The sequence below is a fragment of the Artemia franciscana genome, chromosome 13, assembly GCF_032884065.1.
Source record: "Artemia franciscana chromosome 13, ASM3288406v1, whole genome shotgun sequence".
NCBI classification, from domain to species: domain Eukaryota; kingdom Metazoa; phylum Arthropoda; class Branchiopoda; order Anostraca; family Artemiidae; genus Artemia; species Artemia franciscana.
Genome location: NC_088875.1, coordinates 28,053,337 through 28,081,132, shown reverse-complemented (window position 1 = coordinate 28,081,132; position 27,796 = coordinate 28,053,337). Strand labels below are relative to the sequence as shown.

Here is a 27,796-nt window from a genome sequence, read left to right as displayed (position 1 = left end):
AAGACTCTGTCAATTAAGAAAAAACAGATTTTTTCTTTCATTTACAAAATTTCTACAACTAAGGAGGATTTTCCAGGCATTGCTTATCATCGTCCCTCAACTTCTCCACCTTTGTACTGGTAGGAATCTGAATCTAAGCTTTCATCCCCAATGTGATCCCCTGCCCCAAATCAATTTCCATAAACATCTTAAGGTTCACTGAGAGATAGAAAATTTGGGTATGAAAGCCCAGTTTTTGAGAATAGAAGTACACTCCTCTCACCTACACTAAAATCCACCCACCCACCCCCAAATAATTATTACCAAATTGTACACCACTGTAAGTAATTTTATCAAGGCTCAAATGAATAAACTTAGGTAAATGAAGCTTACAACAAATGTCTATTTTATCCGTTTATTTTGTATGGACTACGTGCATCTTTAATATCAAGTGCTCTACTGCGCGGTATTACTGTCTGTGAAACTGGAAAGCAAAACGGATAGTTTATTGATAATTTTAAATTAATTGTATATCTAAGAGTTTTCAATCGATGGCTTTATAGCACCCTTTTGGCAAAAATTGTCGTTTTTCGCTCAAAATGCTAGAAAATACCACACTACTAGGCACAATCTTTTGTTGTTACTTAAACAGGTAAGTAGAACTTTCAATTTTCTGTCTAATAAAAATCCAGAATTATCTGGGGGAATATAAAGGGGAAACATCCAGGGGTGGGAAGATTTTTTTCCGAGGCGGAATTTTCCATGGGGGAAAATATTCCAAAGGAATTCCCACGGGAAGAATTTTTCGGGGGGATTTCCACGGAGGAGAGTTTTCCACGGGGAGGATTTTCCGCGGGGGATTTTCTGAGGAATAAACCTAGTACCAACTACATAATCTTATCTGGCATTAAGTTTCAGTCTTTCTCCATCATTATTTAGCGCTGGATTAGGACGCCTCAGTGGATAAGCGACTTTCCTCACTTTATCTACAACCTGATGAAACAAATATGATTTCAAAATTTTGCACCTGTTTATTTTACCGATATCGAAGGACCATATATTTTCAGAGTAAGGGGAACTTTCCATACCCACTTATTTGTGAGTATAATTACTTCACTCTTTTAACGACAAAATCGCAGTTTATGCTTTTGTTACTATACCTGAATTTCACCAAGCACATACAGTCCCCATTCAAACAAAGTCTTGAAATATTCCGTGACTATGATACTCCATGGATTAGCACAGAACCCCCAAAACATCTCCACCATAAACTTTAATTGGAATAACTAAAATATATAAGAAATTACGCCATCATCCTTAAAGCACCATCTAATCGAATCACTTCTCCATTAAGCAAGGGATTGCGAATACAACATTCAACCATTTGTGCATATTCCTCAGGTTTGCCCAATCTTGATGGGAAAGGAATAGTTTTTGCAAGGAAATGTCTCACTTTTTCAGGCAGTGATTGCAGCAGAGGCGTATCAAAAAGACCTGAAAGACAAAAAGAAACTTTTAAAAGGCTTTTCACCAGCAATCTCCCAAGGTTCATGCTCTCCAATAAATGAATCCTGCCACTTGACTGTTTTTTATCAAATGACAAAGTATAGAAACCAGATTGATAGCAAGATTACATCAGGTTTCAGTCACCCTTCTTACAAAAAAAAAGAAGATCTCTAGTAGATCATACCGCAAATTTAGAAGCGGAAGAATTTTGAAAGATAACCTAGGATCATGATTAAAACGGCGAAAAACCGTTTGGAAAAAGGCGAGGTTGATTATATTTTGCGATTTCGATTTTAATATGCAAACCTTCCTAAATTCTTAATGAGCTTTATAAACTGCATGCTATGCTAAGCTCCCACGCTAAGCGGTAAACCCATCCCTCTTTATTCCCGTTTTTATAAGGCGAAAGAGGTTAAGTGACCCTGTTTAGAGACGCATATTTTTTAATAGGTTTTGAAGAAACTAAAAAGTAACATTTAAACTGAAAAGCGGCATACACAGAATCATGTAATAAATGAAATTTGGAAAAATATTTTTGTCTGGGCACAGTGAAACGTAGCAGCCACATCCGGTCGGATCGACAAAACTGTTTCATGAAGTTGGTAACAAAGTTAGAAATAAGATACTGAAGATTATGAATATTATGTTTCATAAAGGAGAAATGCCGAGTGATTTAGGGAAACTTCAATTAAACGCATTCATAAGATAGATGATAAGACTGAGGGTAGTAACTACAAAGGTTTTAACTTCATTTCTATAGGAGGCAAATTACTGAGTATCATAATGTTTACTAGACTAAGAGATATTGTAGATAAAGTTTTAAGAGAAGAGCACTGCGGTTCCACAAAAAGGAGAGGATTCGTTGACCAAATTTTCACATTTAGATTAATAACTGAGAAGTTTCTAAATCATCAAACTCCTTTCATTTTCAGTTTTATATTTTATTGTCAGACATTCGATTCAGACGATCAAAAACTTTAGAGCATTCTTGTCCAGTACACCTATACCTCGTTTTGCAGCCTAGATATGTTTTACAAAACTTGGCCGCAGAGCAAAAAGCCATATACTTTAGACCTTAGATCCTCCTGTTCCTCCAGAGGCACCCAGGGCGTCCAAGAAGAGTCTCCAGTCGTCTCTGAAACTTGCGGCTGCGACGATTTCTTCCCACTTTGGCTTTATTGAGGCGTGAAGGTGCCGCAGGTCGTTATTGTAGGTACGACGGAGTGTATTTTTGGGTCTTCCTCTTTGTCGGGTGCCTTCGTGCAACCAGAAAAAAGTAGACTTGGGAATTCTGGAATCGTCCATGCGCAGAACATGCGCGAGGTAATTCCACCTGTGCCTACGTATGGTCTCGATGAGGGACGGTTGACCTGTGATGTTTCTAATGTGCTCGTTCGTTACCTTCTGGGTCCAATGGATGCCAAGAAATCTACGTAGACACATGCTTTCAAACGACTGAATTCTCCTCTCTTGTTCTTGGTTGAGATGTCATGTTTCAGATGCATAGAGGAGGACGGACAGGACGTTACTGTGAACAGGCGGAGCTTAAGCCGGAGAGAGAAGGTACTCGATCTCCAAACTTTTTTGAGTCTGTTGAAGATGCTGCTAGCCTGTCCAATTCGGGCGATGACTTCTTTGGCTGTAGATCCCGTGTTCTCGATGGTACTGCCAAGATATTTAAAATGGACCACTTGTTCCACGTCATTATCACCACATTTGATGTTCATAGGTGAACCGCTAGTTGCCATGCCTTTGGTTTTATTGGCGTTGATATTGAGTCCAAAAACGTTTGCTTTTTGTTGGACGCTCGAGAGCAGCGCTTGGAGCCGTGATTTGCAGGTTTCGAGGATGGTAATGTCGTCAGCAAAATCTAGGTCGCTCAGCAGGCGATCATTTAGGCGTAGCCCAGTTGAGTCGACGCTCCTCAGTACGAAATCGATGAGGATTGCGAACAGTAGCGGGGATAGCACGCACCCTTGTTTCACCCCGGAGAGGATGGAAAATTTGCGTGAATTTCCCTCTGCTGTCTTCATACAACAGGTTGTATCTTCATACATCTCCATGATGAGATTTACCATGATATCAGGGATACCATAGTGGCGAAGGAGCTTCCAGAGTGACTGGCGGTCTAATGAGTCGAACGCCTTTTCGAAGTCTATGAAGATCATGTAGAGTTTATTGCGCCATTCGCAGCTCTCCTCCGTGACCATTCGCAGGGTGAATATCAGGTCCGTGCAAAATCGTTTGGGCGGAAGCCGTGCTGTTCACCACGCAGGAATTCATCTAGGTGACGTTGTATTCGGGACAGGATAATGTGAGACAACAATTTGCCAGGAATCGAGAGCAGGCTGACGCCTCAAAAAGCCATATAAGGAATCAATTATTCAACAGGTTCCAAAAACCAACAATAGCCTATAAACGAAACTGAAAAAACTTCATGTCGCATGAAATGTGTCCATGTATACATATATACATACATGTATACATATATGTATACATGGCCAACCGTCTAGGGCTACACGGAAAGCAGGTCGTCCTTGTCTGGGTTGGGAGGATGTCATAAATAAAGATTTAAAGGAAATGGGAACTTCCTGGGAGGGTGTAAAGAGGGAGGCTTTAAATATATTAGGTTGGAGGAGGAGCGCGCGTGACTGTGTTGGCCTCAGGCGGCTTGGTGCTGCAGTGAGTTATTAGTAGTAGTAGTATACATATATAGTTTTTTTTCAATGGCTTTAACTTGAAGGTGATGAAGAAATGGTAGCCTGCAAATCACTGTCGTCATGATTTTTCGCTGGTAAGCATGGGCCTGGCTGAAAAAGATTTTCAAACGCTGTTTGTCTTGCCTTCTTTTCCATTTCGTTCTTCAGTGATTTATAGCAGCTAATAGATGAATTAGATCCTCGAGAAACTTTAGCGCTACATTCGACGTCAGGATAGGAGGATTTTAATTCCTTGTTCGAAATAGGAAAAATCTTTGAACAAATTTTTGATGTTAGCTGTTTGGATGCACCAGGAAAAAAGGTAACAATCAGTAATAAATATGTATATAAAACACCCACAGACAAGTCTAAACCACCTACTTGAAGAGCACAGACTGAATAACGCCCGTAAACAAGCCCGTAAACAAGAGGAAATAGAAAAGAGTGTACATCGAAAAAAAAATTCCCCTTATAGCAAACCATTTTAGGCCGCAAATCAAAAAAAGTGCTTTAGTTGAAGAGGGCCGTCATACCAGAATGCCGTATAAAGAGCAGTCTTATAGCGAGGTAGGGCTGTATACCAAACTAGTCCATTAAATTGATTAGTTATATGTACAAGCACAACTTTGCTGCGGTTAAGGTGTGACATGAGGTTAGTAGCTGTTTGGGTTTAAAATCGGGAGTAAAGCTGGATTGGGTTCTTTAACCATTTTTTAGGATTAGTTTGATGGACTTTGTCCTAAAAAAGATAGCAAAGGCTACGAAAGAACTAGTATCAAAGCTACTTCAGTTAAAGCTATTTTAAATTTAGATTATACAAATGATTTGACAGTCTTAGACAAAATATTTAGCAAATTAATGAATTTTTGAAGTTTGGAAGTACTTGGTGAGAGAGGAAGTAATGTGACTTAAAAAGGAAATTAATCAAGTGGATAGCTTTACTATCCGAGCTTTACCTGGGAGGCTTTATCAGTAAACATGGTGGATGCTCTCAAGATTTAGAAAGTAGAATACCCAAGACACAGGGAGGTTTTGTAGTTGAAAATAATTTGGAAGAACAGAGAAATAAGTCTTTAAACTAAGACCAAAATATCGAAGCTAAGATAATAACAGTTCTCAAAGCAATAACAACTAGCCGACGAAGAAGATGACTAGGCCATGTTTTGAGTATAAACAATCCGATTGCAAAAAAAAAATTTGGACCATCCATTTAGGTTCAAGCGAAAAGTAGGTCGTCCTTGAATGGGGAGGGAAAATATCATAAGGGACAATCCTAATTAAATTGGAACTTCCTTGGAATAAATAGGGAAGCTTTGAACAGAACGGGACGGAGGGAACCGAACTCGGAAGTGTTGGCCTCAGGCACCTTGCTCCTTCAATGAGTCGTCAGTGGAAGCAGTAGCAGTTTAGGTTCTTTCAAGTCACTCTCCGTGATGCAGATGAACATAAATATTTTTCAGCCTCAAATACACATCAGAAACAGAAAATTTGGTAACCAAACAGCAAAAGTTGCGATAGCCGATTCTCACCTTCTAACCCAAAATATAAGACTTATACAAGCATTTATACAGTGAAGCTTAAGAATAACAATTCGATAAAAAAGAAAACGTTGCAATGTAGAAAGTCTCAAGGTAGATAATCATTTATAATTCTGTGAAAAAGTATTAAGAACCAAGAGGTCATTTTGAAGCCAGCTAGCGTTGGCCAGAAAAGAAAAACTTCATAGGAAAAGTTCCTTGGATGTAACTATGGGCTCAAAGGTCAAACGTGCCTATGAAAATACGTCCTCTCTATATCTTTAGCATACATTTTTCAACCAGTAAGTTTCAAGCAAACCTGAGCCCTTTAGTGCAAAGGCAAGAGAATGATGTATGTCAGCGTAAATGGTTCAATTTGCCCAAGGTAGATGCCTCATAAATTCCGACCCCTCAGTAAAAGTCAATGGCCTACTTATTCAGCACATGGTGGGCTTGGAGGGACTTACATTGGTCCCCACAATCATAGAGTGAAAATCCTTTCATGATACTGGGTTAAACAAGATACAGTATACTGATTTCTTTGCTAAACAGGAGAAACGGGAGGGGTTGGGGTCTGTTGGAGGGGCCATTACTCACTTTGCTTCTTTTATCATTCAGATCAAACGTCATAGCGTGATTTGGTTTATAACAAGCAGTAAAAGGCCAAAATTTTTAATAAAAAGCTGGTTGTCGAATGGGCTGCGTGCCATTAAAGGGGACCAGTTTGCTTCGCCAATTGTATAGATAGAAAATATCCATGATTCCATTTCAAACAAGGCGCATGATGCCTACCTTACAAGTAAACAGTTTTCCCGCTTCAACCAAGTTGCCACGTGCCTTCCTTTGTACTTATAAGCTAGCAATGGAAGGGGCAGTCAACATATCCCGGATACCACGGACTAATTTTTGTGGTCAATCAAAAATATGTAAGTTGTTACGTGATTCCGACTCAAACTCACGCATGCTCAGAGAATTGGCCCATAAGCCCAATTTTCTCCTTCAATCATATTTTATTTAATTTTTTTTTTTTATTCCAGTTCACGAAGTTGCAAGACGTCTACCTTTCTGCTAAAAAAGTTATCACAGGGATATGAGAAGAGCCATAGGCCCAAAAAATAACTAATAATAGAGGTCGAAAATATTCAAGTGATTCCACTTTCAAAAAGACGCTACCTATTAGCCTTCCTTCTTTGTTAGCTTTGAAAGGTGGGAGAGGACTATGTGCTGCGTGGACTTAGCTTGTTTTTTACGCCAAGTCGGAACTTACCTCGTTTATTCACCTAAGCAAGACTTGGCTCGTTCTTACCATTTTTTTGTTTTATTGTAAACCTCGACAGTGTAGCTGTTAATCCTTCAAACTCCTAATGACTAAGTATCTTATGATGGAAATTTGTAAGAAAAAACTAATGTCATATCTTGCCCGGGATATCGAAGACTGTTCATCAGCGTTACCAAAACGAAAAATCTATCTTGCTTGATCCGAAAATTCAATTTCTGGCCGAAGGGCCCACTTTCTAATACCACCAAAAGGCGTATTCGGGAAAAATACTGACCACGCAATGGGAAAAAGTATGCCATTATTGGACAGCAATTTAAACTGTTGTGCTAGCATTGGAAAGGGAAAACAGAGGTGTTTTGTACTGGCCATCTTTTTGGACTTCACTCTGTCTCTGTAGAGTTTAGCCTTATTGAGAATCACAGCAAAATAAACGTTTAATAAACTGAAATAAATTCAAAGAAAATAGTTCAAGTTACCAAAAAAATAAATCAAATATTTAATGAAATAAATTTTAATATCCCGACCTATAATTTCGTTAGGCCATACAATTTTGTTCGGCGTGATTTCCACGAGCTGTATAAGCAGGATAAGAATACAATTTACATTTTTCATTGCATAATATATCAGCATCTATTTTAAGGTTAACCACCCATTATTTCGAAATTCTGAAGCTTTTACATAAGCAATAAGCGTTTCTCGATAATTATAATTTGGTAAACTCAAGCGCCTCTATCAAGTATTTAAGTGGAATTACAATTAAACCTACTTAAATCACTTCCAATATTGATTCCAAGACATTAACTTAAAAATTGCGTTACTATTTTAATTAGTAATAATTACCATCTACTTTACAAAGAGAGAATACTCACCAGGGGCAATAGTTACAATTCGAATCCCTTGCGAAGCTAAATCTCTGGCAATCGGCAGTGTCATACCAACAATAGCACCTTTGCTGGCAGAATAGGCTGCTTGACCAATTTGGCCATCATACGCAGCAACGCTGGCAGTATTAACGACAACACCACGCTGTCCATCCTCATTTGGTTCATTTTGGCCAATTACTCCAACAGCCAAACGGATAACATTAAATGTACCGACGGTATTCACCTAAATGAATGATAAATCATCAGTTGTTAGAGGAGAAACGTTGCACCGCCTGCTGCAGTCATAAGCATAAAGATGAATCTCAAGAATAGTCAACATTCTGATAATTACCATTTTGACGAAGTCATCAGCCAAACCTTGTTAAGATGCACTTTAATTTGTTAACAATTTTAGGCCACTCCAAGTTTAAAGGTACTATACTGAGATATTGCTGATACACCTTTTCACAACCTGCAAGCAAATAGTGTGTTTCGATTTAGTTCAACATCCTCCTTAACATTCCCTGAAAGTTTCACCCTTATAACCTTAGCCTGAAACAGTATTACTTACAGTATGAACGACTTAAAGCATTAAGATAAAACTTTCAGGGCCTGTTGAGCAGGATGGTCAACTAACCAAAAGGCACTATGTGCGACTGCGACTATTCGCGACCACGAAAACTTGTGACTGCAACTGCTTGCAAATGGAACTTTGAATACTTGCTACTCCAACTACTTGTGACTGCGACTACCTGCAACTGCAACTTTTTACGACTGCGACTACTTGAAATTACGACCATTTGCGCCAGTGACTGCATTTAGTTCCGACTGCGAATTTGACCAACTGCAAGTGCAACTACTTGCAGCTGAGAATATCCACAATTATGATTGCGACAACTTTCAACCATGGCTGTGACTGCTTGCAGGGGCGTAATTTTGTACGCGGCAGGGGTGGCAACTGCCCCTCCCAGACCCCGGTTTGCCCCGCTCCCCCAGACCTCAGTGTGCCCTCCCCAGCTGAAATTTAGTTTCATCCAAAATCTTGTAAAAACTAAGATAAACCTACATAATTCAAGGATCAACAGAAACAGATCAGTTTTTTTTAGTATATATTTACCTTTACAGTACTATAAAGTACCTTCATAGTACTAAATAGCCAAATGGCTTTTTTTAGTTTTTACTGTTATTTTCACTTCATTTTGGAATATTGACACCAACTTTGACCCCCCCCCCCCAGGATTTTGACGAAAGCACGCTACTGATTACTTGCAGTTCCGAGTACTCGCAAATGTGACTCCAACTACTTGCAACAGTTACTAATTAAGACGACGACAATTTCTGACTGCGACTATTTGCGACTGTGACTATTTGCGACTGCGGCTACTTTTAGGATTAATACTATGATTACGACTGTAGCTGTGACTGCTACGGCGACTTCTACTGCTACAACTATTGATACTGATACTACTACAACTACCACTACTACTACAATAATTACTGAACTAAATCAAAAGATTTTAAGTACATTCAGATTGTCAAAATGACACATAGATATAATTTCCAAGTAAAAGAATACGATATTATGCTGACACTTTTCGGAAAGTTAAAGGGGATATAAAATTAAATCAAGAGACATTGGGTGTATCCAAATTACGTCTACACAATAGCCCATGAACAGTTATGTTTATCACTTTGGATCTTTCAGAGCATGTTGTTGTAGATGTTCAGCTAAATCAAAAGACAATACATGCATTCAACGTTTTCGAAGGAAGTATCTGCGATGTCTAAGGAGCGGCTAAGTTTATTAAGTTGAAACTACCGGGACATATTGAGGGGGGGTATTGAACTAAATCAAAAGAAACTGTGTACATCCAGGTTGTCAAATGTAATATCTTGGGAATGTCTATGAGTATTAAATTGAAACATTCGGGGTAGGTTGAGAGAGATGTTGAGCTGAATCAAAAGAGACTACGTGCATCCAGAGGTTCAGAGGGACGTATAAACAACATCTAAGGAGCAGCTAAGGGTATTCCGTGAAAACTTTCATGGCATACTGAGGGAAATGTTGAACTAAACCACAAGAGACGAAGTCCATTCAAGGTAGTCGAAAGCATTTATCTGTGATATCTCAGGAACGGCTAAGGAAATTAAATTGGAACTTTCCAGAAGTTAAAGGGGTTGGCTGATTAACACCTGTATATTCGAGTTTTTAACAAGATAATGGTCAGAATCGCTTCGATCCTATAGAAGATCAAAGATTATACGGATATTCAGTCCATTTATTTGGATAATATTCCACGTACCCGTCCATCCGAAGTCGTATCGTAGTGCTATTATCAAAATTTGTTTCAAAATATTGTCGAAAATATAAATAGCAAGCCAAAATCTTGACTCTTAAGAAGAAAAACCGGAAAGAGTTTCACAAATTTTCTCTTGATTATGCAGTAAAAAAAAAACTTCATCAATAAAAACGGAACACAAACTAATTTATAAAAACTTTTTCCACGAAGACGTTTTTCAAAGAAAATTTAAGAGCTAAATTAAACCTAGAACCAGCGCGCATAAAGCCGAATAGAAATTGAAGCGTAAAGCGAACATAAATCAGTGTCAATAAATAAATGAAACCCAAAACGAACATAAATTACGATTAATAATCAAGTTCAACTTAAACAAACAGAAACTGCCTCAAGCAGGAGTAGGACTAGCGCCATCTATACCTTGCAAAACCCAAAACATCATTTGCATCTTACTGAAAACAAAATATATTTTAAACATTTTTTCCTTTTATAACGTTAATAGATACAAAATTGCTGAGACTTTCAGGAATGAATATCAATTTATATCACATATCAAATTTTCAACTTGCATTTCATTAGATCTTTTCATTAATCTTGGCTAATAAGATTTTCTTTTCTTTTTTTTTGTGGACGCTATGACAAATCAAAACTCACAGCTCGATATAAGAGTTGTTTTCAGTAAAGTGCTAATGATTTTCTGGTTCTTACAAGGTTTTTCTGGTTCTTAGTCACACTCCAGCTGTAGTTTCTGTTCGTTAAAAAAAAAAATGGAAAAATGCCGTTACCCCCCCCCCCCCCTAGATTTCTTGTAAAACCCAGAACGTCATTTGCACTTTACTGAAAACAAAATATGTTTTAAACATTTTTCTTTTATAGCGTTAATAAATACAAAATTGATGAGACTTTCAGAAATGAACATCAACAAGTATTAAAATTTCCAATTTGCATTTCTTTAGACCTTTTCAGTAATCTTGGCTAATAAGATTTTCTTTTCTTTTTTTGTGGACGCTATAACATATCAAAACTAAGCTCGATATAAGAGTTATTTTCAGTAAAGTGCTAATGATTTTCTGGTTCTTACAAGGTTCTTCTGGTTCTTAGTCACACTCCAGCTGTAGTTTCTGTTCGTTAAAAAAAAATGGGAAAATGCCGTTCCCCCCCCCCCCTAGATTTCTTGTAAAACCCAAAACGTCATTTGCACCTTACTGAAAACAAAATATGTTTTGAACGTTTTTTCTTTTATAACGTTAATAAATACAAAATTGCTGAGACTTTCAAGAATGAATATCAACCTGTATTAAAATTTCCAATTTGCATTTCGTTAGATCTTTTCAGTAATCTTGGCTAATAAGTTTTTTTTTTTTTTTTTTGTGGACGCTATGACAAATCAAAACTCACAGCTCGATATAAGAGTTATTTGCAGTAAAATGCTAATGATTTTCTGGTTCTTACAAGGTTCTTGTGGTTCTTAGTCACACTCCAGCTGTAGTTTCTGTTCGTTAAAAAAAAAATGGAAAAATGCCGTTACCCCCCCCCCCCCCCCCTAGATTTCTTGTAAAACCCAGAACGTCATTTGCACTTTACTGAAAACAAAATATGTTTTAAACATTTTTCTTTTATAGCGTTAATAAATACAAAATTGATGAGACTTTCAGAAATGAATATCAACAAGTATTAAAATTTCCAATTTGCATTTCGTTAGACCTTTTCAGTAATCTTGGCTAATAAGATTTTCTTTTCTTTTTTTGTGGACGCTATGACAAATCAGAACTCACAGCTCGATATAAGAGTTGTTTTCAGTAAAGTGCTAATGATTTTCTGGTTCTTACAAGGTTCTTCTGGTTCTTAGTCACACTCCAGCTGTAGTTTCTGTTCGTTAAAAAAATGGAAAAATGTCCTAAGCCCCTTCCTATATTTCAATGAATGGGCACCACTAGCCCTTGTAGGTTTTATTGATAAAAGCTCATACTTTTTACTTTTCTTGCTGATTGAACTCCTATATTTCGCTGACTAGGCAAAAAAAATAAAATGAATATCAATATAATATCTAGAAAAATTATCAGGGTGTGGGGGGGGTGCATTTTGTTGTTTTTTTTTTTGTCAGCGAGATTTCCTCAACTGTAAAATCGAAATTTCGTATAGGTTCATGTTTTTACGAGTGTTTTCATGATAGATGCTGTTTTCTTTTCTTCTGTTTACATTATGGCTTTATGTGCGGTGTATTTTTTTTTCTTTTTTTCTTTACACTGCAGTGACTTGCCATGTCTATCAAACGTTTTTTTTTTTTCTCTTTGAATAGAGTAACTGCATACGAAAAAAATCCGCTATACCCCACCTCTTTATAAAATTAATTAAAAAAAATTATATTAAAGAATTTTTTCAAATAAAAATAAAGAGCCACATTAAAACTAAAGACGAGCAGGAATAAAGTCTTATGATGATTCGGACTTAAACAGCCAGAAATTATTATAAAAATATAAATGGAACCCAAAAAAAATACAGAAATTAGAACAAATACTCACATCAAAACAAAGATAACAGATACTGACATAAAGATGGATAAATCTTCAATATTTTTTAACACAAAAGAAGCATAAAATGCTCCTTATAAAACTTCTAGTATTGTTAATTGTGATAGCGACAATGGTTACCTCGACAACATCAATTTTTATTCGGTTCCATTCACTTTTTAACCTTTCCCGACTCCCTATCCAACGACTTTTTAAAAGACCAACAAATCTATAAACTCTTCTCTTAATGTTCTATGAGCATGAAACGTTGTTTTTCGAAAGAGATTAAAAAAGTGTCTTTCTCTTCACCGAGTGAGGCTCCTTCCTCTGATACTTGTAACTAATACAAGGAGATACCAGCATTAAATGGAACCGAGTTTAGTTGGTTTTTTCTCTTTTTTTTCATTCTCTAGATGGACACCGAAGTAATCATTCATGAAAAAAAAAATCAAAAATATAAATAAATAAGAAAATATCATTACATATACATATTATTTTCATATTAGTGAAAATAATAATAAAAACAATAAGAAATATTATGAGATATACAGACAGGAACAGAGCGTCCCACGAGGGGGCGGGAAGTACACTTCTTTTATTTTTTTATTTTTTTGGGGGGGGGGTCAAAAGACAAAACAGTGAGATTTTGAGCGACAGTTTTTTCGTTTTGGAAAAGCATAATCGTCAAAACTGTAGTTTTAGAAAGGTTTTGATTACAGTTATTCACCTTGAGATTTATGTTTGTTTTGTTTTTTTCATTTTTAACTTACTTAATCCTTTTTAATATGAAATCCTCCCTCTTACTGCTACTAATACAAAGGTCTTTTGCAACAGAACTTTAAAATAATTTCAATTCCACTTACCATTAAAACCTTAGTGAAATCGTCAAGCTTGTGAGGAAGACTCTTGTTGAAGTTGTATGTCTTAAAAGCGACACCAATGCCAGCACAATTTACAGCTGCGTCTAAACGCCCAAATTTATCTTTGCAAATGTTCAAAGCCTCACTCACATCTTTTTCAGAAGTAACCTTGAAGAAAAGCAGGCTACATAAAAATCAAAAACTAGTGATGAGTTTTTTCTCAACATTTTGCAGGTTTTTTTAACAGTCGTCAAGCAGTTTTGTACTGTATAGATTAATTTTAGAAAAAAATTATTTCTTCACAAAAAATAAAAGGCATTTAAAAATTAAATCAAGCATAAATTAGTTTATAAAAGATATAATACGTTACATTAAAGGATTTGGTACCTTAAGGCCATACGATGCATTAAAGTATCACCTTGTTCTGTCCAATAGCGACTTTTTTAGTGTGTGGCCAAACTATATAGAATGCTATTGGGCAGTCTTGCTATAGGTTGTGGAGTTTGGATAAGTGACCCAAATAAACAACAGATAACTCAAAGCCAACTCCTACTTTCATAGATATCTCAGAAAAACCTTTTAACTTCTCCTGTTTTGTGCTGGAGATAGAGATATTTGATATCCGTGAAACTTAGATCACCGAAAATTGTGAATTTGTTTTTTCAATTAAATGGAGCAAAATCTTCTTTTTAAGGTTCAGCAAGGGCAGTCAGTAAAAATATTCTATCTTACCTACTGGAAAACACTAAAAATCAGCTCACAAGAAACTTCATTTGACCAGTTTGACAGCTTTAGGAGTTCCTTCTGGTGCTACCCGCTTTGGTTTAAACCTTGCCAAAACAGGGGATGTCGAATTTCTTAGTCTTTTCCAAATCAAACCACAGATTTTCCATAGCTCTCGATTCTGGCTAGTATGAGATCCCAATAAATGACAAAAAATATGAAACCCCAATTTCTCGTAAATCTTAGAAAAACCATTTAACTTTTCACGTTTTGTATATACCATATAAATAACCAAACAAATACCATATAATATAGGCCTATGTTTACAATTTTGCTGTGCTTAAAACAGTCATCAGATCATTTAAGGATGTTCCCAAATGATCCTTAAACAATCATAAGAGGCGAAAACATATATTTGACAGAAGAAATGGAGACTCAGGCTCAAGAACCCTGAGTCTATTTTAACCAAATATATGTACAATCCGGTTTTTGACAAGGTATAAAACACTTGCCATTCTATGAATACTTATCCATAAAGCCTTTTTTAACATAGGCTATATGTACAGTTATACATGCCCTTGTCCCTGGTGTTGCATGGACTATGCTACTACACCTGAAGGCATTTTTTTTTTTTTTTACTTTTTCGTTAGTCTGATTGAATCAACTACCAGAGCATTTTGGTCTGATACCACGTGCAACTGCAGGGGTGCCAAGGGTCACAAAGGGTTATTGGGTGTTATTCAATCAGCACTTGGAAAGAGCTCTAGAACGTTCAACTTGTAATTGAATATGCCCTCGCCCGAATTTTTTGACTATCCATTCTAAAAGATAGGGACAGTAAAAAATAATTAATAATATATGGGAGGCCCTGCTGCAAATTCAGTCCTATTGCCTTGATTATGTTTTGTTTCCATTTAATATTTTTAATAGAAAATTTATAGAATTGTTCCACATTATGATAAAATCCAAAGGTTTAAAAAGGCACCTAGTAGATAATACCTAGTAGACCTTTTAAAAGGCACCTAGTAGATAGTACCTAGTAATACCTAGTAGCACCTAGTAGATAGTAGACCTAGTAGATAAGTTTCATGCCAAAAATATACAAACAAATTTTGTACTATAATGCAATGATTCTTATTTTTTGTACCGTACTTTAATAGCTGTTCTAGATTATACCTAGACCTTGCAGTTATTCAAGAAAAAAAAATTGATTTAAGTATTTAATAACCATCTTATCAGATAGACGAAAAACCATAATTAGCTATCTAATCAAAATTGTGGTTAGCAAGTGGTCTGAAAAATTTACCTTCTATCAATACTAATATTTTAATTTCCCATATATGTGAAAGCAAGTTTTTAATATCACATAGAACCCTTTCTAATACAGTAATGGTATAAATATACTATAAAATTATAAGCTTTGCTTTACAAAGATTATCAAGGAAAGCTTATGCCTTCTCCAGGTATATTTTCGTAACTAAAGAAGTAAAAATAATTTGTTTTTTATTCTCAATTGAGCTTTGCAGAAAAAAACTACCCTAACAGCACATCAACAAAATAAACCAATAAAGTAAGTGAGAGCTCACATCTGTTGGTACAAAGACTGCATTTTCACCTAATTGGGAGGCGAATTCACTTCCTTTTGATGTTGGCAAGTCACATATCACAACCTTTCCTCCTTCTTTAACAAACCTCTCGGCAGTGGCTCGACCTAAACCGGACGCTGAGCCTGTCACAAGACCAACTAAACCCTGGAAGAGCAAAAGATGTAAAAATTTGTATGGCACAGTTACCAAAGATCAAGACTAGCAAAAATGTACAAGGTCATGTTCATATAAAACATTTCATTTAACTTAACATCAAGCACTGAATTAATCTTGCCATATATTTATACTTCATGGCTTTGTACGGGGTTTGATTTTGATGGCTAGATTTTTCCTAGTAAAAACAAGTTCCCTTAAAGGAAAATCATATATAAAAAGCACTTTTCATTTTGGAACCCTCCCCTTACCTCTGAAAATTCCTACCCAGCACCTCCCTTGAGGGTCAGATCTCTTTGCAACTAAGGCAAAAACATTAGGAGAACAACTCGTTTGCAGCATGATACAATAAGGTTGCTTAATTCAATACAGTCACAAAAGCACAAGAATTGAGAAACAAGAGGTAGATTCCTGGGATCCAAGCCCCAAAAGGGCTCAGAGCAAGTCTTAATTCAATATGCAAGCTTATGTTATATGATGTTCAATGGTAAAATAAGTATTCAAGATGGTGATATGTCTATGAAAAAATTTATTCTCAGAACCAGCAATATCCTAAAGTAATCAAACAATTCCTAAATAGTTGTGCATTTTCCAATTAAGTTGTAATCGAACTAATTTTTTCCAACAAAATAATTATAATACAATTGTAATTATCAATTCCTTGCAATTACTTCATCAAATACACTTTATGAAACCACTTGCTTACTTTTTACTTTTGGCGGGAACCAGACGATAATCTATCCTGCCCAGCACCAATGGACAATGGGATGACTGATGTAGTCCAACACGATCCATCAGCAGCAGCATCTTCTGCAATCTTCAGCCAGTCCTTATCCCAACGACGTCCATGGTGGCGGAAGCCACCCTAAGGGTCCAGGTAATTCTTGAATGTCTGCCAGAGATTCTTTCTTTGGCCACCTTGTCTTCTATGCTTCCAAGTTGGAAGGGGATCACAGGTGAGGAAATTGCAGGATATGGTTCCAGCTGGCTGTTGCAGTGTGTGTCCCAAGAATTTCAGTCATTGTTGTCTTATGATTACCAAGAGGGGAACCTTCTGGGCACAATGCCTTCAAACCTCAGCGTTTAAGATATGTGACCATTGGCTAACCTATAGTATGTGTCTCATGCAGCAATGGTTGGATACTTCTAGTGAACAAGTTTCTTATGCCTTTAAAGGCCAAGTTTCACAGGCGTACAGCAGGATTGATCAAACAGTTGCCTTGTAGACGTTCATCTTTGTTTTGATGCTAATTTCATTTCTTTTCCTAAGCAACTTCTTCATAATTGTGAAGACACCCCATGCCTTTCCTATTCAAGCTCTAATGTCAGCTTCTGCACCTGATTTCAGAATTAGGATAGAACCAAGGTAGCAGAACTTGTCAACAGTCTCAATGGTTTTGCCCTCTTGCTGGACATCTGTGTGGTTTGGGGCATTTGCTTTTTTGACTTTTGTTTTGGACTTGCTGATCATGAGGCCAGCTTTCTTTGATGTACAGGAGACATTGTTGAACATCTTTTGAAGCTCAGCTGAAGAGCTACTCATGAGACCCAAATCGTCTGTGAAGTCAAGGTCTGTCAGGGCAATCAGGTTGTCTTCTCTCTGACTGATGACAAACCCTTTGTGGGTCCAAAGCGAATTCGCCATTATCCATTCTTTTATGTAATTGAACAGAGCTTGTGAAAGGGGATACCCCTATTTGACTCCTAACCCAATGTCAAATTCCCTTGTTTTGCCATTGGCAGTTTGGACTCTTGTAATCATAGACTCCTAGGCTCCCTTGAGCATTTTGATCAGTTCTGCTGGGACACCGTTTTCCCCTATGAATCATTACCTGTTAAAGTAAAATAAAAAATGTTTCACAATCATAAAACATAAGCACAACATATAATCTCGTTTATAAATTGCTCCATTAGGGGAAATGGGTGGTAAGTTCAGGCAAATCACCTTTAGGAATAAGATAGTTCAGTGTAAACTTGTTTTGCATGACCACTTCCTACGGACACAGGTTATTAAAATAAAAGCAGTACCAATAACCATGTAAAACCAACTGAGAGAGATAGCAGTGATTCAGATAAATTTTATGTACAGTTAAAAGAACAAATAGGCTACACAGGGTCCCAGGTTGAAATACGGTGTTTTTATTAGAATATTTTAATGCCCAGGTTGGTAGAAATAGGGATAGATGGTATCCTAGCCTGGGTTAATTTGGTATATAATGGCTACAGACCACTTCAATTTTGTACACATAAAAATCTAGTTATAAGCAATACTGTATTTGCTCATAATTAACCCATTAGTTACATGGCCCTTAGGCCCATTAGGTATTCATATGATACCATATATTATATATATATATATATATATATATATATATATGATGTGCCAAAAAAGTTTTTGAACAAAGTAAGCCTCTGCTGATGATGCAAATTTATTAGAAATGTGGATGCAGTGAAGAATGCATTCACTTGCTTGACTAATGTTTAGAGAATGATTTAATGCATGAAAACACAAGACCATTCTACACAGTTGTCTCTGAAGCCATTAAGAGAGTGATCCTGATGTCCTGAGCTGAAGTTTTATCTCCATGCCAAAGTGAATGTTGTGAATGATAATCACACACCTGAGATAATCCAAAGAACATTCACAAGCAGACCCCCAACTGTCATGACCAAGTTTTATAAAAGAATAGCTTGACCAAGCCTAGAGTTTGAGATGCATACTATATGATCAGCCAAAACAAGACTGACAAAGCAGCCCTAGAATCAGTCAAGAGAAGGGCAGCAAAATCCATTTCAATTATTATATGATGTTCCATGTCCATCCTCTCTTCACAAATTTAAACTACTATTCCTAAACTACTGTTACAAACAAGGCAATGTAATAACAGTATACGAGGTTCTTAAAAGTGAAAATACCATTCCTGACCTTTTTCACTTTGACAACTAAAATAAAACTTATGGTCACTCTCAAAAGCTTTTCTTGGAACAAGCAAACACCAAGCTGAGGAACAAGTTCTTCTCCAATAGAGTTGTCAGGCTGTGGAACTACCTTAGTGACAGAACAGATACCTCTGCCAGCATGGGTGCATTCAAGCTGTTTGGATACTTCTTGGGATGCCACATCTCACTAACCATCATTAAGCAAGCAGATACAAGATGTTGTCCTATTGCTAGCAGTGCAATTGCTAATAAGGCAATTAAGTATTTTGGTAGATTTAATGTTGGCCTCTCCAGAAGGAAACAGTATAAAATTCTGAAAAAAATGTTTTTTTTTTTAATTCTAAAATACTTACTTATATCATTTTCTAAAAGAATCACATTAGTTTAACCTTCTCCCCCCCCCCTGCCTAATGGTTAAATATATAGCTAAAATCACATATTCTCTGTGCATTTCCTAATTGCTTGTTGCCATAGGGACTGCTTGTTTTTCAATAAATTAATTTGAAGAATTAAGTCACTCAAGTCAATTTCTTGTCAACATATACGCAATTCCATAACTGACATAGGGACACAGTGAACACAGTACTTGATTTCTTGTTTTGCTCTTTCCAAATATGCTAATCAATTCACTTTTAAGTTCAACCCCCCCCCCCCTCTCAGTAGTTCCATATTTAGCCCAAAGAATATCTACAACTTAAAAAAAAAGCCACAAAAACAATGAAAATTTTGCTTTTTAATATGTGGGATGTTTCTATTAATCAGATTATTATGTTCCCTTTCATTATTACACACTTTTAAAATCATTTCAAATAATCATTAGGGAAATTATGCACTCAATCCAACAAAAAAACAAATTCCAGACTGAAGAGAAAACTGGTTTAACATAGAAGCTACAAAGTATAAATGTATTGATGCAATAAAGAAATACATCCTTAGGGCAATAAATGGAGCAAACAGATGGGGAGTATGGTAAGTGTGTTTACAAGTAAATTAATTAGTATATTTGGAAAGAGCATACAAATAGGAATTTGATAACATTAGCTTGTTTCTATGTCAGTCATGGGATATTGTGCATACTGACTAAAATTATTTATGTATACACAATTTATGGTATACATTTGACAGTAAGCAAAGAGGGGCAAAACAAAGTGATACACTTTTAGGAATGATATAGCCCAAGTATCTTAGAAGGTATGCACAATTAGGTCTACTCAAAAGGAAAGAACAATAAAATTTTGAAGATAATCTTTAAAATCATAAAATACTTGATTGGGGTAAGATGCACAGTACCTAAGACAGTTTATCACTACATAAACAGTTAAATCACTGTAAAATCTCTACCTTACCATCTAGACATTAGATTCTTTCATAATAATAATTTTCAAATCTTCTTAATAAATAAAAGTTTGGTTTAAATACTTTAACCCATGGACACACATTTAAAGCTTGGGGAATATGTTGTCTAACTAAGGAAACAGGGTGTTAACTACTACTATTACTACTAATAACTCACTGCAGCACCAAGCCACCTGAGGCCAACACAGCTACGCACGCTCCTCCTCCAACCTAATCTATTTAAAGCCTCCCTCTTTACACCCTCCCAGGAAGTTCCCATTTCCTTTAAATCTTTATTTATGACATCCTTCCAACCCAGACAAGGACGACCTGCTTTCCGTGTAGCCCCAGACAGTTGGCCAAAAAGGACAATCTTCGGTAATCTGTCATCCTTCATCCATAGAACGTGGTCTAGCCATCTTAACCTTTCTTTCATTGTAGCCCCAGAAAGCTGGATTGAACCACAATTTTTGTACAACCTACTGTTTGAAATACGGTCAGTCAGCCGGGTTCCCAGAACAATCTGTAGGCAATTTCTCTGGAAAACATCTAGTAAATTTGTATCTGCTTTTCGGAGTGCCCATGCTTCAGAGCCATATTTGACCACTGTCATCTCTGTAGCTTCCAATATTCTAATCTTGGCTTGTAGACTTATCTTTCTATTCTTTCAAACTTTTTTTAACTGTGAAACAACACCCTGGGCCTTAGCTATTCTACTTTTAACATCTTCACTGTTCCCACCATCTTTACTAATAATACTACTAAGGTAACTGAAGCTCCCAACCTGATCAATCTTTTCGATACCTAGTGTCACCTGTTCATCTTCACTTATTCCAGGCCTTAGTGACTTAGTCTTCTTAACATTAATTTTCAAGCCTATTTTAGCACCCTGAACTCGTAAAACCTCTAAAAATTCGTTCATTTTGCTCACACTTTCATCTAATATGCTTAAATCATCAGCATAATCTAAGTCCAGGAGCGTTCTTCCTCCCCATTTGATTCCATGGTCTCCAATTGCCTTTCCTGTGCTCCTTAAGATGAAGTCCATCAAAATGATCCATATAAAGGGGGATAGAACACAACCCTGCTTAACTCCTGATTTAATACAAAACCAGTTGCTAACCTCATTTCCTATCTTAACGGCAGCAGTATTATTCTCGTACATAGCGCAAATCACTTTAATGTATTTTTCAGGTATACCATATAATGACAAGACCTTTGTTAATGCTGTTCTATCAACAGAATCAAAAGCTTGCTCATAATCGATAAAACTGAGGACAAAGGTGTTTGACAACAAAGGATCTTCTCAATTATTAACCTAAGAGTGAAAACATGGTCAACACATCCTCTACCTTTTCTAAAACTGCATTGTTCTTCCCTTAAAACTTTGTCTACAGCATGTCTCAGTCTAAAAAGTATCATATTACTCAGTAATTTGCTACCTACAGAGACCAGACTAATGCCTCAATAATTACGACACTCACTCTTGTCACCTTTCTTATATAGTGGTTTAATTAAGGTTTTCCTAAAATCATTGGGTACTTCCCCTTTTTCAAAAATCATGTCTATAATCTTCAGTAGCTTATTCCTAACCACAGAGCCACCATATTTAAGAAACTCATTAATCATACTATCAGCACCTGGGGCCTTATTATTTTTTAATCCTTTTAGTACTGTTGCTAATTCTTCCTCACTAAACAAATCTTCCTTCACATCCAAGGTATCACAAACTTTTTCATTTTCATCTATATCTTTTCCTGCAACTGTATCTTGGTTTAGCACATTCTCAAAATGTTCCACCTATCTTTCTTTAACTTTTTCCTTATCACTAATTGTGGCCCCATTTCTATCTTTAACTGGGACTAGTCCGGATTGGCTACTCCCTTTCAATTTATTAACATGTCAGTATAATATTTTACTATTATGCCGTCTAGCTGCATCTTCCAGATCCTCAGCAATTTTATCCATCGCCTCCACTTCACATCTCCTTAATTCATATTTTAATGCTTTCTCCACTTTCTTTACATTCCTTTTGTTTTCATACAACCTATCACTCAGATAATTCTTATACAAACCCCTTCTACTCTCTATTAAACCTAAAGCTTTTTCACTAATATTCCTAGTTGCAGTCTTAGCACTCTTCCTAGGACACCATCAGCAACTTCACAAATTGTTTTTCTGAAATTATTCCATCCATCTTCCATGTTGTCAAATTTTAAACTCTCAAGTTTAGTACTCAACTGTTCCTGGAATTTTTTTCTCAAATTTTCATCCTGAAGTCTACCAACATCATAACTTTCCGGGAGGGAGTTACCCTTCCAAAATTTCAGCTTTAAATTAACCTTAGACACTACTAGATGGTGATCTTTACTTTTAACATCAATAACAGCACTCCTATACACCCTAGTATCTTGTATTGATCCTGCTAGTCTTCTGTTTACAATAACATAATCAATAAGGTTTGCTGTCTTACCATCACCTGAATACCATGTCAAGTTATGGGCCATTTTGTGACCAAACACTGTATTGGTTATAACTAGGTTGTTATACCTACAAAATTGCAAAAGCCTAGAGCCATTACTGTTTTCTTTTCCTACACCAAATTTACCTAGGCTAGGATACCATCTATCCCTATTTCTACCAACCTGGGCATTAAAATCTCCTAGCAAAAACACCATATTTCTACCTGGTACCCTGTCTATTTGCTCCTGTAACTGTAAGTAAAATTCAATCTGAGTCACTAGTATCTCCATCAGTTGGTTCAATGGGGGCATATACTACTATAACTGATACCCTAAACTTTTTAGTCATAAAATGAGCAATTAGTATTCTATTATTAATACCTTCCCAGCCTAAACAAGACTTAGCAGCTTCCTTATTCATCATGAGCCCTACTCCATGTCTATGTACCCCTTCCTTCCTGCCTGAGTAAACAAATTCTATGTCACCTAATTTCATGCTTCCTACCCCTGGGATATGAGTTTCTGAAACTCCTAATAAATCCAGTTCAAACCGTCTCTATTCGTCAGTCAAAATGTCAATGCAATATTCATTTTTTAACGTTGTAACATTCCAAGTTCCAATTTTCATGTTATTTAAATCTTTGAAATTATTTTGGCCTCAAGAAAAGCAGTGATCCCGGATACCAGTGCAGGATGGGGACCACCATATCTTCTCAATTCTACACCAAAGCACTTAAGCCGGCTTAGAACTGGACAGCAAGAAGTCCCTGGGACCTCCAGTAAGTTGGAGGCTTTGTGCAATCCTGGGCCCATCTTGGTCACAACATGGTTTTTAGCACTTGGTGATGCTCTTCTATCAACAAGAGTTGAAATCCTGCGTAGACAGTCCCAAGCCTATTACCTCCAACTCATTATATATTCATGCATACAAATATTATGCTACTACGGGGAGGCAGCCCATAGTAGATAAATTAGCTAGGAAGAGGTTTTTCAGCCCAAAAACGCCCATCAAAACAAACCAAGCCCAGAAAAATATCCAATAATCAGAATCCCGTACAAGTGCTGTGTTGTTTACTAGGCTATAATTTCCTCAAGGGGCACCACTCCTCAAGTGGGAAAAATTGACTGCAAGTTTCCCAGTCTTGCAGGTACCCCAAAAGGGTTGAGGCATCCCTTTACAGAGGCCGTTGTCCATAAATCTGGATCTTATGCCCTGCTGCAGTTGTCCTCCTATAGAGGATCCTCCCATGATGGTGTTCTGCTTCACCATGCAATTTAACTCATAACTGGGAGAAGGTTTGTAAAAAGACAAATGTTTAGTCAAGGTTTAGTCAAAGACAAATGTTGGGAAGCAAAAATAATGATATTTAAATAGGCTAGGCTGTAGGGAAAATTGTTGTTTAAAATTGAGCAGTCTGCATTTCTGACCCAAAAGTAAAGTGAAGATACCACTTAACCATACCTTAATCACCTTGATCCATTTGAGAACTTTAAGGTCCTCTTGAATTGGTGAATCCCAGTTAAACTTCCATCCCCTCTTCTCCCACTCCTTGTCAAGTTGGTATTTGAAAGACTGGATGGAGGGAGTGCTGACAGTAGAGTCCTTCAATTCATTCCAGTGATTTATGATTCTTCTTGAAAAGTACATTTGACAGATTCTCAATCTGGAGCTTAATTTTAGTAGCTCCTTTTTGGGGTGTCTTCTTGTAAGATGATGGCTGATACTGTGGCTGCCCATGAAGATGGTGGAGTTTTCTTTTTGGAGTTTGTACGTCAGCATCCTATTGCTATACATGCATCTGTAGACAAGGGTAGGTAGCTTGAGTTACTTGAGGCTGTCTTCATATCAAGCTGAATTTAGGCTTTTCATGCATTTCATTGCTTGCCTCTGAATATTTCCAATGAGCCTTACATCTTCCAATATGAGGGACCAGCTAGGCAAATGCTGAAATTGAGATGTGTTTTAACAAAAGCCTTAGAAAATTATGTGAATAATGTTGCCTCTTGGCTACTAATGGTCCTTTTTAATAAGCCAGAGATGGAATTTGCTTGTAGGACAATATGGTGAACATGGCTGTGGAGCCGCAACCTGTTGTCAATGATGACATCAACATCCTTTTCTTCTTCTCTATTCTCTATTTGCTCTCTTATTTTAATGATGGGTTTTAAAATTGAGTAGGTAGCCATTGGGTTATTGGGTCCAAGGTGCAAAATATAGCATTTGGTTGTATTGAATTGAAGAAGCCAGTCTTGAGTCCAATCCTGTAGCCTGTCTAGGACATGATGTTTTTTTCTGTTGGCTTGCAATGCCAAAAAGTTTGGCATCATCAGAAGATTGGGCCTAGTATAGTTCCCTGTAGTACCCCACTCATACTATGGTCTCATCAGAGTAGATTGGCTGGCCACTGTTCTTAAATATATAGAGTTTCTGCTTGAGGTTGGTGAGGAAAATAATTAGACAGTCTTTCAGGGATGAACTGATGACAGCAGCAGATATTTTGGAGTGTAGTCAACTATGAGGTACCTTTTTTTAGGCCTTGGAGAGGTCTAGCAGAAGTAGCCCAACTGGATGTCCTTAGTTACTTGGATTTGTAATTATTCCATATGATTTTAACAAGTTAGTTTTGCTTGATTTCCCTGACTGGAATCCATGCTGCTTAGGTGACAAGATCTTGTTAGTGGTTAATATTCAAGAATTGAATCATTGACTATACATTCAAGCATATTAACAGCAGCTGAAGTTAGGCTGTTGTTAAGATGCTTGATGCCTTTTTTGATGCTCTTTCTGAATATGAAAATTCAGTTCAATTTTAGAGTGCAAATTCAATTTTAAGACCTTTACAGACCTTCAAAGGTGATAGTTTTTTCTCTTATTTAGATAAGGGTTGCATACCTCTGCTAGCACCACTCCTATTAAAACTTGTTTACCCATAAATTTAATCAATAGTGATTAAATTGAGAATAAAAAAAACACACAAAAAACATATAATATGGGTTATCTATTTGAGTAAGGTTTTAAAGGTTAGTTTAAAATTGAATTTGTGCCAAAAGTAATTATTATATTCAGAAATAGTATAAAAAAGACATTGAGTGCCTTGTTCACTTTAATCATAGGTATGAAATATTGACTAGGCCTACTCAATATTTTCAAATTTTAATGTTAAATAACCATAATTTTTCCAAGACTGTAGTCAGTGTTTCCTTTCAAGTGTACCTAACTGTAGCCTACAATAGAATAATACTTTCCATAACTTATAAAGTGGGCCTAGGCTAGGCCTAGTTTTCAGATTTCAATAGGGTTTCATTGAAGAGAGACAAACCACTAAACCTGTACCAGTTCTTATGATATTTTTGAAGCAGATTCTGAATTTTTTCTGAATTTCCTCAAATGTCTCCATAGTCTAAACTATTAGGCTACCAAAAAAGCCTAAGCTAGTTTTTTTCTGATAAGATTTCTTGTTTGCATTGTAGCTATGATAGAAGGACAGTCTTTGCAAGACTATCCGCCTGTCTTTTATATATGACTCAAAAAGACAGCTGGTTTGGCCCAAAGCTATTTAGCAGAGTTGATATACTATCACGTTAGTAAAATTTTCCTAGAACCTTCAACATTTTAATATGCTTTGAATGTTTCGCCAAAACCACAACCTAGATACCAATATCTAATATACCAATATGCTGTGGCCGAAACTTAATGTAATCCAAATTTCCAAGTTTCGTAAGCTATTATTCAAGTATTACTAAAAAAAAAAGCTAAAGAGTAAAACATTTATTATAGAGTTTTTGAAAGTAATTTCATAAAAATCAATTGAGAGATCTTAGCTAATTCGCTTCGAAGCGTGAATAAAGATGATAATTAGTTTATGGTGGAAGAACGCTTAGTTATCCACCTGAAGTAACATCGCATCACCGGTCACGCTCGCCACTGTGGCCATATTGGCTTGTTTTCCGACAAAACTGGCGTATTTTGATGGTGACTGGGAGGAAAATTTAGAAGCATCCTGCCAGGCGTAGATCTTCACGTATTTTAATAGATATGGCATATTATTGGCGTGAAATGTTATATCCAATAGAAATTCTTTTCCTCATTTGAATCCAATTACTTTTACGTAATAAAGCTCTAATTTTCACATTCCATTCAACAGCATCAGCATGTTCTTTCATTATATAATAACTTTATCACTCTCCAATCCGAAAATCAGACAGAGAACACCAGATCATCGAAAACCGGACAAAGGAATTTGACATATATAAATATCAGTTTCACCTCTAAGACTATAAGGACAAACTTACATTGAGTCTAAATAACAAAATAACATTAGCCATTGTTTGTCATTCGGACTTGGACACTGAACGTGACATTATTTAGTTAAAACAACTCATATGGTTTGCTTTTGCATACGAGCATGAACTTTATTGTGTTGACAGTAGAGTTTTTTTTTACTTTTTTCAGACTTTTATCTACTTATGAACGATGAAGCATAGATAGTCTAATATACAGTCGGTTAATGCAGATTTCATTATGGGATTTAGGATATCCCAATTTTGCTGTGAAAGGTAATAAGATCTATAAAGTCATTAGTGGCAAGTGTTTAAATAAACTCCTCTGCCGGAGGTTTGGAGCTTTGATATATAAATGGTAAAGGTGCGGATTAGTGGCTTTCCGGAATTATGTACTTCCAACCTTGCTTCTTTCCAAATGGTACTGACCTTCGATGTTCTTAAAAAATCTTCATGGCATGAAAGTGAAACTTTTAAAATTTATCCACAGTTCATGTAATGCAGAAGGAAAGTATCTTGAGCTTCATACCTTTTCTAAATCCTAATTTATACAATTTTAAAGACTTTTAATTTGGGATGGCTTAAAATTCTGCTGAGATCACATGGATTATTGTATCAAAACAATTAGCTAACTAAGGAAAAGGTGTCTAAAAACAATAGCATAAGCTGATACCTTCAGTAATCTTCCGTATCATTTAGAGAATATGCATGGTTTTAGAATAATGAGATCAAATAGGCTATATAACTATTTGTCTGTGCAAAAGTTTGTTTTCCATTTTATTGGA

The 27,796-nt window shown here is 36.4% G+C and overlaps 1 protein-coding gene across 1 annotated transcript; it reads right to left on the bottom strand.

The window, feature by feature from the left end:
* Positions 1-1,237: 1,237 nt before the first annotated feature.
* On the bottom strand, positions 1,238-26,409 carry LOC136034760 (3-hydroxyacyl-CoA dehydrogenase type-2-like). The gene is made up of 5 exons (XM_065716146.1): positions 26,334-26,409; positions 15,820-15,984; positions 13,514-13,678; positions 7,850-8,087; positions 1,238-1,473 (listed from the first exon to the last, which is right to left on the bottom strand). The coding sequence occupies exons 1-5, from the start codon at positions 26,340-26,342 to the stop codon at positions 1,283-1,285; spliced, it is 768 nt and encodes a 255-aa protein (XP_065572218.1). The 5' UTR covers positions 26,343-26,409; the 3' UTR covers positions 1,238-1,282.
* Between the last annotated feature and the right edge of the window lie 1,387 nt (positions 26,410-27,796).

Coding starts and splice junctions, on each gene's coding strand:
- LOC136034760 (XM_065716146.1), bottom strand. Junction 13,679..15,819: donor CAGTCTTTGTACCAACAGAT/GTGAGCTCTCAC, acceptor CTTTTCTTCAAG/GTTACTTCTGAAAAAGATGT. Junction 8,088..13,513: donor ATTTCACTAAGGTTTTAATG/GTAAGTGGAATT, acceptor TCATTCATTTAG/GTGAATACCGTCGGTACATT.